Source organism: Dicentrarchus labrax, unplaced genomic scaffold (genome assembly GCF_905237075.1).
Source record: "Dicentrarchus labrax unplaced genomic scaffold, dlabrax2021, whole genome shotgun sequence".
NCBI classification, from domain to species: domain Eukaryota; kingdom Metazoa; phylum Chordata; class Actinopteri; family Moronidae; genus Dicentrarchus; species Dicentrarchus labrax.
In genome coordinates, this window is record NW_026136718.1 from 23,590,132 (window position 1) to 23,606,563 (window position 16,432).

A 16,432-nucleotide genomic window follows, 5' to 3' on the forward strand; every position below is an offset into this window, starting at 1 on the left:
GGGGTGTGGATGAAAATAGTCTTGTGTATTAGCCATCAGCACCACTGTCTGATAACATGTGAAAGGCATACTTTTTATAAAACATCTTTTATAATGTAAGACAGACTCATTTGCAAGCATTAATGGACTCACTTACCCATAGCTTACAGTCTACAGGGTAGTGAGATAGAAAGAAAATAAAATAAAAGTCCTCTGGTTCTTTAAAAAAGTGTTTATTTTATATAAAGATTTACAATATTTAATTTATAATCAAATATGAATTATTGTTAACATCCGTACCATTGCTCACATCATCAGCTCTCCGCACTGAACAACAATCTGACCCGGCCCACCACTCTCATGCCACAACCTTGCTACAGGACTTGGCATCATACAGCAGCAGTCTCAAAGAAATCTTTTAATCTGGGTTAACTGAAACAGTAAGAAATGTGGAAAATGTATTAGATCATATTTAACTTCTTGTTTGGAGAAAAGAGTTGTAAGAAAAGGAGGTTGAACTGGTTCTGAGTAAATCTTGGTACATTTGTGTTGATGGTGACCTGGTTTGTGTTTTGAAGCTATGGTTGAGTATGTGACAATTAGAAAGAGAGCACCTGAGAGGACCAGATCTTTGCCCACCGAAATAAAATGCCACTGCAGTTCTAACTGAACCAACCACAAACTGAAACACAACAGGGTTTATGCCATTAATCAACGTGACCATACATGTGTTTCATTTACAGACACAGACTTTCATGAACATTTGACAGAACCTTGACGTTAACTTTGGTTAATAAGAACATGTACTTCATAATGCACTTTTGAATGAACACTGGTGAGAAGATAGTATCAGGTGCTGATAGTCAAAAGTATGAAAAACAGTCTCGAGTGTACTAGGTATTCATCATGCAAGTGTGCCTGAAACACTGTTAGATGCGTGGCTGCGACACCTCATGCATAGATCCTTCTGCCAACGATGTGCGTGATGGGAAGACATCAGAAAGCTAGCAGATTGTCATAGCTGCCAGCAGCTCCATTGCACAAAACATTATTCATCATTATCTGGAAGAGAGAGGAGAAAGAGAATCACGTTGCGCCAGATAATTCATTAGAGAGGTAGAGGTCACTGGTTAGACTATGTATCTTAATAAGAAATGACAGCAGGTGACTCCAAAATGGTAGGAACAGGCACAAACAGTATACAGTTAGTCACAACAAACCTTTAACTTAATTGAACAACTTTTATTTAAAAGTAAAAAAGGTTGCCATTGTTCTTTCTAGGGATGGCAAAGTTGGTCACACCACTTTGGTCTAGATTAAACTACCTCAACAACTATTGGTTGGATTGCCATGACATTTTCTACATACATTCAGGGCCCTTAGGGATGAATCCTACTGACTTTGCACCACCAGCAGGCCCTCTGAAATATCTCAACATCTAATTGGTGAATTGACACAAACATAGGTACAGACATTCTTGGTGCCCAGGTGATGTATCCTTACGACTTTGGTGATCACCTGACCACCATTAGATGTGAAAACAGCTTTTGGGTGAATTGCCATGGAGTTCAGTCTCTTAAGGATTGGCAACAAATGCTTCCGTCTATAACACAGGTGGGATTTATATCTGTTCAGTTCACCTTGTTTACATCTTGATGCTTGCCTATTTCCCAAAACATAAATGTGACCTGGCATTTAATGGTAACAACAGGCTTCAGAATTGACTTAAAACCCACAGCAAAGTCTTCTCAAACTTGGGGCTTGGATGTTATGAATAATTTGTTTGTGACTGTAGCCAATAGACTATACTGCATTACTACGGTAGATGGGTTTGTTCCTTATCAGATGCCTCAAAGTTATTTCAAAATATATACAATGTTATCGCTGTATGGATGGGAACGATAAGATACATTGTTCACAGATCTTGAGATAGGTCCTCGAGGGAGATATTTGACATTTGCATTCTGTATTTCTTCTACTGAAGGCAGTAAAAATAGAAAACAAAAGAATAGTCAAATAGAGATGTTCTGTGAGAAAATGTATCTGAAGACTGCTCCCACCCAGAGGGAAACTTGTCAAACTCAAAATAAATACACCCCCACTCCCCTCTGTAGCTGCTGTGGCCGTAGTCTGACAACTGACTCTGCAGAGAGCAAGCAAGAGCAGACAGACAGTGTTAAGGGTGTCACATCTACTTCACAACTTGCTGGCAATTTGAGGGAAGAGGATTGGATTTTAGAGATTAGATTAAACACTCTGTTATCATACTCTGACACAGGGCTGTGCTGTGGGAAAACCACTGAGGACAGTTCGACACTGTTGCAGACTATCACTAACCTTCTTGGTATGCTCCATCTGCCATCACTAGATGAAGGATGTTGGGATACAGATGCTGGTGCTCAGTTCCCAAAATGCTCAACACCAAACTGGAGCCCAGGTCAATATTCTCATCTTCATCTTCATGTATAGCCTTAAATGCCAGAAAAAAAACAGTTTAATCAATCTGTTCAATCAGTCTTTCGTTCCAGCCTTTAACAGTGTCAGCATATGAAGAGGGAGGCAACATTTCACACCTTAATCTTATTGTAGGCCTCAATGAACTTCTCAAAGCCCATCTGCTGTTCCAGGTCGAAGCGAAGTTCTTCCAGACGACTGAATATGCTGTCATGATGCGCAGCCTCTACGCCCTGGTCCTCCCCACTGCCATCTGTGGTGCAGCAGGATTTATCACTTCTCATAATACTGAAGGTGCATAGTTTGCAAAAATAACCTACATGGCCACTTATTAAAAGGCATGAATCATCTGACATAAAATATTAATTCAAGATTAAGTTTTATACAAGCTGAAGTAGTCTGCAAGTGTTGTCCACACTACCGTGCAGCAAGTCAGCAAAAGTGGTAAATTACTGTTCTTATTAAAATGATTTATACTGGCTGAAATAAAATTGCTTAAGAACTCGTGAAATTCCTCGTACCTGAGTGCCACTCTTCATTGAGCTGGCTGTTATTACTGTGGTTCTCCTCTCCCACACCGTTGGTAAGCAGCTCCCCTGCTTCTTCATCACCAGGACTGCCATTAGAGCATTCCTCATCCTCGTCCTCCTCATCCTCCTCCTCACATTCTTCTTCCTCCTCCTCCTCCTCCTCTTCTTCATCATCATCATCATCATCATCATCATCATCATCTACAGCCATCTGATTGTTGTCTTGATCAATCTCAGCCGCTATCCTGTTGAAAAGCTCTTGGTCTTCGCCCTCTGGAGGGTTTCCGTTGAAGTCTCCTGCACCAACTTCTTCCTGCAGCAGTCTCTCCATGGAGGCCCGGATGTCCCGCAGGTCTTCATCCTCATATGCACTAGGGAACAATGGATCAACGGATATTGTTATTATATATATATATATATATATATAGTTTTTTAGTGAGATGAAACCAGTGTATTTTTCTATTGTTGTCTGCTTTGAAAATGATTGACAGAATCAGTGTACGGCAGCTGTTAAAACTACCAGCCATCTGCAGACTGCAGCAGTTCACGATCTGCCAAAATCATACCCAAGCATGTTTTTGCTTTTGCCATTTCATTAATGTTTGTCTTACTCTTCAGTTTCTGACTGGTCATCATCTTTAGCTGCCTCATCCAGGTCCTCGATTTCCAGTTTGCTGTCTGGGGCAGCATTAGCATTAGTCACTGCAGATTCCTGCTGAGGGCTGAAGACCCGACTGAGGTCTGGCAGAGAGCATGTCCGCAGCATCTGACAGTACAATAAAAAACAGAATAAAATAAACAGAGTGTCAGGTACATTATATGTATATTGTGATGAGGCTCTGACAGGAAGTCTTGATTGACAAAACATCATACCGTTACAACTGTATCTGTAATGTAGCTCTACAATCTGTAATAGAGAGACCAATGGAATGGGCTCTGCTATGGAATATGTAGAAAATGTAACTAGTAGTAACCAAGTCTAGTCAAGAACAACCAAACTCTATAAAAAACACACTGACAAATCTACATTCATATTCTATGTAGCTCTTTGTGTGTTAAAAAAGGTTGAGCTGGGTTTGCAGATCCCAGTGTCCCTGATGAAGGTTATGAAAGATATAGGTTGATGGATGCTCTTTCTGTCCTATTAGACCCACTGCAGGTTCAGAGTATGTGATTAATGGCTCTGGCTCTATTCCAGACCCCCTCATTAATAAGGAAGACTGAAACCCTACCTAAAAATACCACACAAGCCTCAACATCACACCAGGCACAAGAACAAGTGTGAATTTCCTCAACCCCCCCACAACCACCTGATCACATCAAATAATGTAAAAAATCCCATACTGTCATGTGATATCTAATTACCCTAAGACCTTTCCTCATAATGCTGTCATTCCCGGTGGAAAAACAAAAGTGTGTTTTTTTTTTTAATTCGAGTTCAGCCTTTAATCACCTTGGGGTTGTTGGCATCAAACATGCCCGTAGAGAGACCAATGAGGAGGGCGTCATGGTGTTTGGAGCGTAGAGGTGAGACAGAGCGTGAGCGAGAGGCCAGAGAGGAGGATGATTCATCCATGGAGGACTGGGCTGAGAGGACTGCAAGGGCAGCAGTGCGTCGGTGGGCTGGGGAACACAACTTCGTAAACAAGGGCTCCTCGCACTGTGCTGAACCTGGGAGAGGGAAAGGGAGGGCAGATTTAATTAAGATAATAATCACACTGAAAAAAGAAAAAAAAAAGTGGCTCAGCTCACTAAACATTAACCTCACCGGAGGATTCTGTTGGTTTCTCTGCACTCTTCTCAACTTCCTTAGTGACTGCCGGTCTTGTGATACCCTCTGGTGGCCTAAAAGAAAAATACACTTTAGCTCAAAAAACGTGTTTTATATCTTTAGGATTTTGTTCAATCCAAAAATAAAAAATTGGAGCTGTAACACAATGGTCTTGTTAACTTAAATACTGAGATGAGTAAACAATGACTGACTTTTCATGTTTGTTTATTTTGTTAATATAAATAGCTAGATAGATGATGAATAGTCACATTGGCTGTTGGGCTTCCTGTTCCCATGCCTGCTGCACACCAGCTGGGGGACGTGAGGCCTGTTTAGGTGTCTCGTCCAAAACCAATGACTCCACGTCTGCTGGATCTGGAAAGGATTCAGAGCAGATAGGATTGCATTATCCCAAAAACATACTTAAGGAGTTCCAAGAAATATCCAATAAATATTAGAGTATGCTACTGACCCTGAGTCTCAGTAAGGTTGGGTGGCACTATCACTCTTCCTACTGCACCGACCACAGACATTTCCAGTTGTGGGGCCTTTGTGATGTGTGCACTCTCCTTCTGAACATCTGGGCTCTTAACTACAGCAGACGGCATTGGCTGAGAGGGCAACACTTCTTTAGGTGTCTTCGCACTCTCAGCTGTTGCTGTCCGGTTAGGCTTATCTGGGGAGAATATGGCATCATCAGTACATGAATCATAACCATCCATGCATTCTCTGAAACAGCACACAGAAAAATAAAACTATTAACAAGGGTCCTTCATGTCCACATAATGACATAAATTGTTTTATACCAAAGGTATGATTGAGTACTGTAACTCTTTTCAAGCAACATCCTGCTGCACACACATACACATACACATAGTAATTGCTTAGCATATGCAGAGAATATGGGCAGTTTTTATTAACAGTGACTCAACAGTAACTCTCAGCACTTAAAATGTAAAAAAAAAAAAAAAAAGACCAGGTTGAAAATAGTTGAATAATGATTTATGTTTTACACTGTACATCTGAGTACTGCTTGTACCTAACCATATTTGGCTGGTAAGAACATGAAGATTGAATGAAGACTAACCAGGGCTATAGAGGTCTTCCTCACAGATGGTGACATTCTCCAGCTGCTGGGTGAGAGGCTGAAGCTCTGCCTCCTGAAGCACTCTCAGCACCTGAGAGTCTGGACTCACTCCCCACACCTTCCTAGGGGCTTCTTCATGTAGCCCGCCCATCTGTATAACTTCACCCGCTGTTTGCTCTGAGACATTACACATAGAAAGAGAACATGAGAGAGAAAGGAGACATATGTTTTCTACGTGCACACTGCAGACTGTTGTGATTGTCAGGAAGTCTGCGTGTTCTCACTCAGGGAGTAGGTAACTCACCAATGGTTGTAATGCATGTCTGCTCTAGAGTTTGTTGGGCTACAGGGAGAACAAGTGGAACTCCTGCCTCCCACTTCTTCCTGTCTCCACCAGAAGATGGTCTATCTTCTGGAGATACAGGGGTGGCTGGTGAGAGAATGTTTGGTAAAAAAGCTGAGCAAAAGACAAAACCTTTATATACACAACAGAGATGTAGATAAATTCCACTACAAAGCAAATTTATGGAATTTGGAATTTCCACAACATAGCTACTGACATATGGTATTATTATTATTACTTACTACATAAAGATAAACGATTTGGAAGATACAGCAAGTGTAGCAAGTAAAGCGTATAGCACACACAACAGTAACTTCTGTTAATACACAGGATTTGAGAGTTTTGTCCTGCCAGAGCTCCACTTACCGGTTGATGTGGCACAGGTTTCCTCTAAGGTTCGCTGAGCAACAGGAAGTACAGGCAGTTCAGCTGCATCCCACTTCTTGCGGTCTCCATTTGAAGAGGGACGTTTCTCTGTGTCAGACTGGCTCTGTTGGGGAGCAGGACTTGGTTCTGTTGGGGCTGCAGGTGACTCCTCAGTCTCCTCCACAGGACTCTGGGCTTTTAGGTTCTGGTTAAGTCTGCGCAGAATCTGCTTTTTCTCACTCTGTCACAGAAAAAGCAATAATCTTGTTGAATACTGAATTCTTGCCATGTTAGCACACTGTTACTTGAATAAATGATTACTGAGATCTCATACACTCACCTGGATGACCGTGGCAGTCTCTGGCTCAGGCAAGCTTTCTTTTAGTGGAGTAATCTGCCAAGTAAAAAATGCAAAACAAATTTAGCTTGGGAATGCATATTCAAACAATACGATGGTGTAGCATGTGATACGACTTAGTAAATGTATACTGACTGCTCCAACATTCTTCAGGGCAGCAGTCATGGATATGGCTGGGCCGGAGGGTTGAGATACAGGCAGGGCTGGAGCTTTGGCAGCTGAGTCTGGCTGAGAAGGACTGGGCTGTGGAATAGGACTGTCAGAGGTAGATGATACTGCTACTGCTGCTGCCACTGCTACGTTACCTGCTGCCATGCCAACCTTCACCCCCCGAGCTGCAAGCTGCAACAATACACAAAACCCAAGATTAGACTATGCTTATGTCTAAGGCCAAGTAAATGTATTGACTGAGGAATGTTTGGGTGGAGCAAAGAACAATAGAACTTACATGGTCCTCCCAAGCTCTCTTTTCTCTCTCGTGTGCTTCTTTCCTCTTTTTCTCTAGCTGCTCTTTCAGCACAGCAGCACGAGCATTTGCTTGGGCCTGGCAGGTACAAAAATACATACAAACGAAGAAGAATGAGGCTATGGCCAAACATTTTTTGGCTGATCAAAATAAGAGTACCGTCCAATTTGGTGACCAAATTACTATCCTTTGCCTACCTCTAAAAGGTTGTCTCAGTTGCCTTAATGAAATGCTACTATGTTTTTAATGTTTCACTCAGAATTCACACTTCGTCTGCAGGTAGAGCAGAATGCGGCTGCGAGGCTTTGAACTCTTACAGGTGTGACAATAATAGCCCTGTTTTATTTTCTTTACACTAGTTGCCAGGTAATTGTAGAACTGATTATAGGATTGTACTGCTCGTCTACAGGGTGCATGCTGGTCGAGCATCTAGCTACATCTCTGACCTTGTAATCCTCATTAAAACAACTGAGAGAACAAGTCACAGGATGAGGTAGTCTGGAGGGGAGCTGATTGTCATTCCAAAATCCTGGCTTAGTCTGAATGACATCATCTTTCTCGTTTTGTCTTTTTATTATCTGTTCAATTGTAATGTTGTGTCAGTGGTTGATGGTGATCTTAGTCTATGTTTCCCTTGTTATCATCTAAATGTTGCATATTGTAAAATGTAATACTTTTTACCCACTTTTAAAGCCTCAATCTTCTTTCTCCTGAGCTCTGCCTCCTCACTGGACTCCTGGCTGTCAGAACCATCACTGTCATACTAAAACACACACCAACAAGAGCCAGGAGACAAAATATCAGGGAAAACCAGAAACACACATTAAAAAGGTGCTCTCAGAATCTGAGAGTGGAGGACTGTACCTTCTCTCCTCTGAGTCGCGCTTTGATCTGCTGACGTTCATTGAAGTTCTGCAGGCGGATCTGCCTCAGTCTTGACAAGTACTCCTGAGAGCAAATACAGAAATGTTACACACTGTATGCGAGACACATCTGCACAGACACACACAGAGAGAGTAGAATACAGCATTGATACCTGTGGTCACAAAAATGGTACATAGGTAGCACTTATTAAACACAAGGTACATTAATACATCAGCCATACAGCCAGACTAAAAATAACACATTTTGCAGTAAACAGTGCAATATAGATGTATAGATTTATGTATTCCATTCAAAGCAAAAAGGCTGCAATACACAACTCAAAACTGAGGTGGTGTAGTTATTGGACATGGGACATTATGCGCAATAACACCAAAACAATGGTATTTACTGTTGTGAATAACAGCGGCCATTATTGGGAGGCAAAATAAATAGAACAGCTCACACTGGACAGTGGAACACCACATGATGTGCAAAGAGTGGGCATGGGTTTGAGTTGCAGGGTTGAATTATGGGTGTGTCAAAGGGAGTTTTGTGCAGACAAATGAAGGAAGACGAGCCAAGCCAGACGTGCTATGAGTGAGGTTGAGAGGGTGAGGCTGGGCATTCAGGCCTGGGCTCCTACCTCCTCCTCTTTGTTGGCTTTGGGCCTCCTGCACCGAATCGAACCAGCCCGGCTTCCATAGATTGCAGCCAGGTTCTGCCGAGTACCCTGTTTACCGTTCAATTTAACCACATTTTAAAAGGACGCAGCCCCTAACATCTAACTGCCAACAGTCATGAGCTGGGGCAATTGGATAAAGTTGCATTGATCAATATTTTTGTTTTAACATTGAATTAAATGACTACATGTAAATTAAAAAGGGGCCATTCATAATAATAAACCCACAGACAACTCAACTCTGCAGATCTACATAGTATGTGTCAGGGCATGGTCACACATACAGTATGTAAAATCAACATTCGCAAATATTTGCCTCCTGTTCCTGGGTGAATTTAACCTTCACTTCCAGTGGCAAAGCAGATTCACAGATTTTGCCCCACTAAACTGGACTACAAACTAGCAAGCTGATTTGCTGTGTGTGGCACATCCTGTACTGCCCACATTTCGTCTCGGTAGGCAATGGTCACTCGTGATTTGTGACTGTCCCCGTAACTACATTGTTTTAAAGTTGCATTTAATATTTTCTTACCACTAGGGATCAGAAAAACTCAAACAGACGGACAGCAACAGAGCCTTGCTATACTATAACTTAAATAGTACTTAGTACTAGCAACCCTTTCATAACACATGGAGCCATTTGATTCGGTGCTTACATAAGAATTGCTACCCAGTATGTGAGAGGTCATAATCACTATGAAGGAAAAACTGTATTTCAGAAACAGGACTAAATACTCAATAGGTTACCCTTGAAATTACAGTATAAGTCACCATACGTACCAGCTGTCCTTCAGCACGAACTTTATTGATCATAGCTTCTCTCTTCCGCTGTAAAAACTCCTCGACCTGATAGGCACGTCCAGGACCCATCTGACCACACTGCCTGAAAACAGAATAGGGTAATTAACACTTTAGCTATGTTTCACACTGTGAAAAGAAAAGGGATGTGGAATTTCAATCCAGATGTGTAGTGCCATTTGTTGATTAGGGAAAAGCTGCATGACTGACCTACTAAAATGAGCTTGTTTAGAAACGTGCTGCAGCCTCTGTAGTTCTCTCCTGATTGCATCATGGTTTAGGAGTCGGGCAGGGCCGTTGGGCAGCACTGGGCCGGCAGCAGCCGGTACATTTCTTACACACAGAGGTAACACCATTAAAACAATAAGTTAACAGAAACATCCTTTCCAGACATGTTTTAAGACATTTATAGAAATAATCTGCTTGGAACAATAATGTGTGTCTGATATATTTTTCCTGCAAAGTATAATTTCTACATTGAAGTCCTTAAAAAAAGTAATCTACTCCTTCTACCTCATTAAAAATTACAGAATCTCTGAATATGCAAATGTTGTTCATTTCTAAAGTTTTCCTGCTGGACACAAGATGTCTCCTCCTCCACTGTTCTCAGTGGATTAGCACTGGTGGCTTCAGGTTTCTACATCACACTGTATAAGTTGCATACTGGACCAGGACTCACTTCCTTACTATTTGTGATGTCACAAATCATGCTGGTAGGCCCCACCCCTTAAAAATCAGATTTTTAATGAGCACAGAGAAACTTTCCACTTTCAGCAGATGAATGTGAAAACATCCTTCTAGTGTCAAACTCTGCACAGACAGCATTCAAACAGCACACTGTAGGAACAAGAAGATAAACTGATTTTTGAGTAGATGGGGACTTTAAAATACAGAGACATCTGGATCAAGCGGTAACCTCGTGGTTGGCAGATGGGCTGGACTTACCGAATGGGACTGCCTGGTCCTGCTGAGGATCCCTCCCTGCTGATGAGTTTGGGCTGTGGTTTAGCCATTTGGTCCAGAGCAGCATGGTAGTGTTCATATGAGCTTTTACTTGGGACAGGGGCTGGAGTAGGTCCCTGAACAGAGGTCGGGACAACCCTCTTTCTACCACCTACATAACACTGAGTTAAGAGGATAAGAAGTGGTTGGTAGTCAGTGGGATGATCTATGTGACATAATACAATCATAAAATCTAGAAATACTTATAAGATGGCATGATTAATACTGTATCATAAAAAAGGAAATGTGCATCTAGTACCTTCCTCTCTGGGCTGCTACCTCCACTAGAACTCAAGACATGTTTCCAGCCTTGTTCTCTGGCTTGGTTTATGCGATTGATCTGTTGTGGATCAAAGTTTCATCACTTTTTCAGTTTTAGATGGAGTCAGTACAACCCTTTCCCGCTTACTACAGTAATGATCTGATAAACATAAAAGAAAAGAAATAACTAAACCCACGAGGAACAAATTCAACACCCACCTTTTCCTTTTCATATCTCTTCATTTGGTCCGCTTTCAACAGGAATATCTGAAGGCAACACAGATCAAGAAGCTACTGAAACCACTGAAAACTCTCAGACCCTTTACAGAGGGACTTAACAATGCACCCACCTGCTCTCTTTGTTTCCTTTCTTTCTCAATCAGCTCCATTCTTTTCTTTCTGATGCCATCCTGCAGCATAAGGCAAAAGCATCTCAATCAAAAAAGAGACATCTTAAAAACACTTGCTTTGAGGCAAGAGGCAGCTCTGTCACTGGGCAGGGAGGTGAGGACAGAAAAGTTGGTTAATACAGTCAAGCACAACACTCCGAAAGGGCTGGGAGTGGAAAACAGGTGAATATGGGGATCAAGCGTAATGAGAGGGAGGAAAACTAAAAATGGTGGAAGGAAAGAACCTTCATGTGTGAGTAAATGGGGAGAGGAAAAGGAGGGAAATCTAATAGTAAATTCAACGTATGTGAGGCTCTCAGCTGTACCTCGTGTTTTTTCCTCTCTTGCTCCACTTGACTCACTCTTCTCTGGGGGGCTGCTGGGAGAGGGGCCTGAGCAACATATGACACTGGGGTTCAGAGGTAGCCAACACAATATGATGCAAAAAAAAAAAAAAACACACTCACACACAATAGGGAGAGGCCTCTGACATGCCAGAATAAGACCTCAACATGAAATAGAGCTTGTTTTTACATCCAGAGCGAAAAACCCCCCAGAAAAAGTAATGAGTGAAGCTCGAAAATCACAGCGACTGGTCATCCACATCAACACCTACTAACCGGCTTATGCTTTACTGCTGGTTTCCTCTCTGCAGGCTTTTTGGCTGCATCTGACACCTTCCTCACAGTTAAAGGCACTCCATATTTGCTGGCTGGTTTGGTAATCTTCTGAGCTGGAACAAGTGGTATGGAGCCAGGGGCAGAACGCTTAGCTGGTCACACACAAGTAAAAAAGATATGAACATTTATCCAAGTCAGTATTCAACCTCAAAGACAGTGTGAAATGCAAATAAACAAACATTCTGTATATTTCCTAGCAGGTCTACTCACTGGTCTCCACAGTACAATAAGTAACGGAAAATGCAATACAGTAATATTATTCACATAGTAGTTATAGTTGTAATGCACCTGGTGTTTCTAACCTCTGGCCTGCATTGCACCAACAAAAATGACATTTGGAGCATCAATTGAAGCAAAAGAGGCAGTTTATTTCTCCCTCTGAATTTTAGGCCTTAGTAACTCTAGACTACAGTAAATATAAATCAGCCATTTCAGAGAGAGGCACACTTGCCTACTAAAAATACTATTCCCGTATCCCTGTGTAAATTGTTCATGTATCTCTCCAAATATATGTTTTAAAAATAATGTATTTCTATATCAAAATCCCTGTTGTTTGGATATTAGTTTGTGTAAATTTCCCAAAGGAGTGTGGTTAGGTCTAGTTCCTGAATTTCTCCCTCATCCTCCACCTCTTGATCTAACAATACGAGTGAGGGAGGTGTGGATTTAGGCCAACAGTCCTAACAGCTCTGAATCTCTCCAGAGCTTCCCAGCAGCTGTGCTTTTAAGTCATCTAATCAAATCTGAATGATTACCACAAATCCCTTGTCTCATAATACCCCACCTACATATTCCATTTCACACAGAAATATGTTACTAAAGCTAAAGGTGCTCTAACTGCTGTTTAACTGGGACTTTAATACAGCGTGTGTATCAAATAATGAATTTTTACTCATTTGAACTGACTATTTCCATGTTTTTCAGCTGAACAGGAGCCCCTGTGTTTAACAAAAAACTGGATTTGGTGACTCCTAGTGGTAATATCTCGAAAGGAAACTGTGGTGGAAGCTAAGAGTTTAAGGGTTGTTCCATGGGCCTGGTTCAGTCCACTTTAGCCGTGCCAAGCCCCGATGACATGCATTTCTGCCCCACAGCAGGGGAGCAGCTGTGGTCCTTTACTTACCTGGTGGCCCCTGCACCACACCAACTTTAGGCTGCTTGTGAAGAAAAGTATGGTGGAATTCCTGAGCAATGATCTGGAATCAGTAGAGAACAAATATTTAACGGAACACAGTTCTGGTTCATGTGAATCCGGTTTGTATCAAAGACAACTAACTGCATGCTCTACCTGTGGTGTGAGGAACCTCTCTATCCTACAGGTCAGGAAAGGTTTGTCTAGTATGCTGCTGACTGAGGGCCTCTCTCGAGGGTTGCGTTTAAAAAGCTGCGCCAAGAGAGAGCGTAGTTCTTGGGAGTAGTGAACAGACACGGGAGGGTACGAGCCACGGATGATCTTCAGAACTAGGTTTTTCATGTTGCCAGCCTCAAACTGAGGAGAAATACATGAAGAGCACATTTGTTACCACTGCAAAGAAACTACTGATCATAAGCAATGATAGAGTAAAGCAGGGGATATTTAGGGAGCGGTTACAAAGAGTTACAGAGACTCAGGAAAAACAACTACGTCTTTAAAATGTAGTTTATGAAACCATTATACATACAGGAAATCAATATGTGTGAGAGCATTGCAATGCTGCGTAAAACATACATTCAATTCTACATTAATTAGTAAACAGCTCACAACACAGAATACTTACTGCATGCTTAAGAGTGCACATTTCATATAGGACACACCCTAGGGCCCAAATATCACTGCAGAGGGAGGGAAAGTAGGGAAAGTGAGAGGAGAGAGCATACAAATGGACAGGCAGGGATAAGTTGTAGGGTAGCTTTACATTCACTGCAATGATTTTCCTTTCTTTAACATTAACTGGAGAGAAAAAAGCGCTTCATTGCTGAGAAAACTCCATATGGAACATTAAGACTGCTAAATTTACTTCATTGGTTGTGACCAATGTGGATTAGATTACATGCATACTTAAAATAGTTAAAGAGGAAATCAATACTAGCTTCTTGCTGTAGCTCTAGACCAGCAGATTCACTCAATAAAGAGGAGACATGATACCTTTACATCACCCAGAAGCCACCACCTAATCCTCCATGACTCAGTTTAGTGGGACAGATCATGTCCCCGGATTACAATTAAATATTGATTTACACCACAAGTGAGACAAACACAATCATGGTATTCCAGAACATAAAGTGGGTACCTTTTGTTGTTGTACGGTTTGTTTTCGCAAATCTCTGGTGATAGGTAATATGGCGTTCCTATACATGTTCTTGCCAATTCTACAGTGCTGCAAATAAGAATGGAAAGCAAATTGTATTATGTTTCATTATTCCCAAATCTGAGCTGTATAGAGATCGGTAGATCTATTCAGATTATATTTGACACACCTGTTCAGCACCCTTGCAATTCCAAAGTCCCCAAGCTGTACAGTCCCATCTTTTGTCAAAAAAATGTTCTACAGGGATATTGTGAAAAAATGTGTAAATAAGCCAATACATGGTAAAAAATAATACAAGTTAGTATCACTGAGGGATGCTGTTGTGGTGCATGAAACGATACCTGTGATTTAATGTCCCTGTGGAGGATTTTTCGATCATGTACATGTTTCAGGGCCAGGCAAATCTGCACGAACCAATCCAAGATCTAGGACAGGGAGAAGACGGTAAACGCACATTAATCAATTTCCTATCAACATCGTTTGTAACTATACAACCCAGGGAAAATACATTTCAAAGAAGAGGACAGAGATATGGAATAGCACCAGTTTAATATGATACATTTAGTCCACATGTTGTACACCGTTTCACTCTGTCAAAAGGTATGTAAACATGAGTGATTGTCTCAGAGTTAGTGGCTTACTTGCTCTTCTGAGAACAGTACTCCTTTCTGTGAGTTGATCTTCTTGAAGAGGTCTCCTCCCTCACAGTAGTCCATCACAATATACAAGCAGCCCCCCTCTGAAAAGAATTTGAGATGGCATTCAGAAAAGCCATAATATACACCGGATATTGTGTCCATCAGGGTCGAATTGCGAAAGATTAAATCTGTAGTTCTTTCAGACAATGGCTAAGACTAACTTTGGATTAAGTAAATACCTTCAAAAGACTCCTTATACTGGACAATGTTGGGATGACTCATGTTGGCAAGAACGGCAACCTCTTTTCGAGATTCCTGCCTCTCTTTACTCGACATCTGTCAAAATAACAGAGTGTGATAGAGCAAGGTAATAAAAGGGAGCTCACATTAACAGTGAAATGTAAAGCTTGTGTAATAGAATACATGGCAGCTTACTCCAGATATGCCAATCTCCTTGATGACATATTGGTGTCCATCCTCTTTGGATTTGACAAGGACGGCCTTTCCAAATGAACCTTCCCCAATTTTCTTCACCTTTTCGTACTTGTCCATGTTAGTGGAATGACTGGCTCCTCATGCTGGGTCTGCAAAGAGATCAGGGAACATATTGCAGAGTGTTTGATCACAAAGGGTTTAATGACAGTCTAGGCAATATTTTTCACCCACTATTGTGAACTTCAGTGACCATGACTGTGTGTCGTGCTGTAACTATACAGTCTGGTAAGCTCCATCGAGTGAGTGTTGACAGAGAGTAAAGGATCTCTTGTCTCAGACGGGATGTGATGCTGAAGCAAGACACATTACAGCTGGTAGCAAGATAGCTAACGTTACCGTTACATAGTAGCTAGATGAATACGGTAGCCCAAGAGCACCCAACACAAAGATATGCCTTGTGAGTTCACGCAACACCGAGTACTATAATTAACGTAGGTCATTACGCAGGGGTATATAAATGCTATTAGGTGGCAAATACTAGGCTTACCATTAGTGTTTTTCGCTGCTGTCTCACAGAGGCTCTGGTACTTGCTACCGCCCTCGCGCTCTCTATCTAACTACAGCTCTCTTTTTTTGCTGCATTTTAATTGGCCACTTCATATTTGTCGACCGCGTATTGGTTCATGCAGCTGTCCATCATCCGAATGACGGTGAATGACGGCCTTAGTCTCAACCCACAAAGGGACTGTTGCTGTGGACATTTTCCATAGCAACCACAACCCAACCGGTAGAAGTATTTGCACCGTGTTCTCGGTCAACCAAATACACTTTACTCGTTATTTAGTTTAATTTACGTAGAGCAGTATTTATATTTTGGTATTCTTTTTTTTTGCCAAACAAAGAGCTTAACTTTACTTGACTGAATATCAGACCGAAAATAATGTTTACTTGTTTAATGGTTTAATTCACTTGTGTTAAACTTCTCTTGAAATTAAATTAACAAAACATCAAACTATTTTAAGTTTTAAATAAGAAAACAAATAT

General features: G+C 41.5%; 1 protein-coding gene across 3 annotated transcripts; it reads right to left on the reverse strand.

The window, feature by feature from the left end:
* Nucleotides 1-196: 196 nt before the first annotated feature.
* nek1 (NIMA-related kinase 1) lies at nt 197-15,995 on the reverse strand. Of its 3 annotated transcripts, XM_051377062.1 has the most exons (36): nt 15,936-15,995; nt 15,389-15,537; nt 15,193-15,289; nt 14,957-15,054; nt 14,657-14,740; nt 14,485-14,552; nt 14,298-14,384; nt 13,785-13,839; nt 13,316-13,516; nt 13,151-13,223; nt 11,968-12,119; nt 11,674-11,739; nt 11,309-11,368; nt 11,178-11,225; nt 10,957-11,037; nt 10,641-10,819; nt 9,906-10,028; nt 9,678-9,780; nt 8,862-8,948; nt 8,219-8,302; nt 8,040-8,117; nt 7,337-7,432; nt 7,024-7,230; nt 6,871-6,924; nt 6,531-6,771; nt 6,126-6,251; nt 5,822-5,998; nt 5,207-5,410; nt 5,004-5,109; nt 4,732-4,808; nt 4,417-4,634; nt 3,575-3,729; nt 2,955-3,334; nt 2,553-2,686; nt 2,317-2,449; nt 197-1,041 (listed from the first exon to the last, which is right to left on the reverse strand). In XM_051377062.1, the coding sequence occupies exons 2-36, from the start codon at nt 15,503-15,505 to the stop codon at nt 1,028-1,030; spliced, it is 4,263 nt and encodes a 1,420-aa protein (XP_051233022.1). In that variant the 5' UTR covers nt 15,506-15,537; nt 15,936-15,995; the 3' UTR covers nt 197-1,027. The 3 variants fall into 3 exon arrangements, with proteins under 3 accessions (XP_051233022.1, XP_051233023.1, XP_051233024.1); XM_051377063.1 differs by lacking the exon at nt 11,674-11,739; XM_051377064.1 differs by lacking the exon at nt 8,862-8,948.
* Between the last annotated feature and the right edge of the window lie 437 nt (nt 15,996-16,432).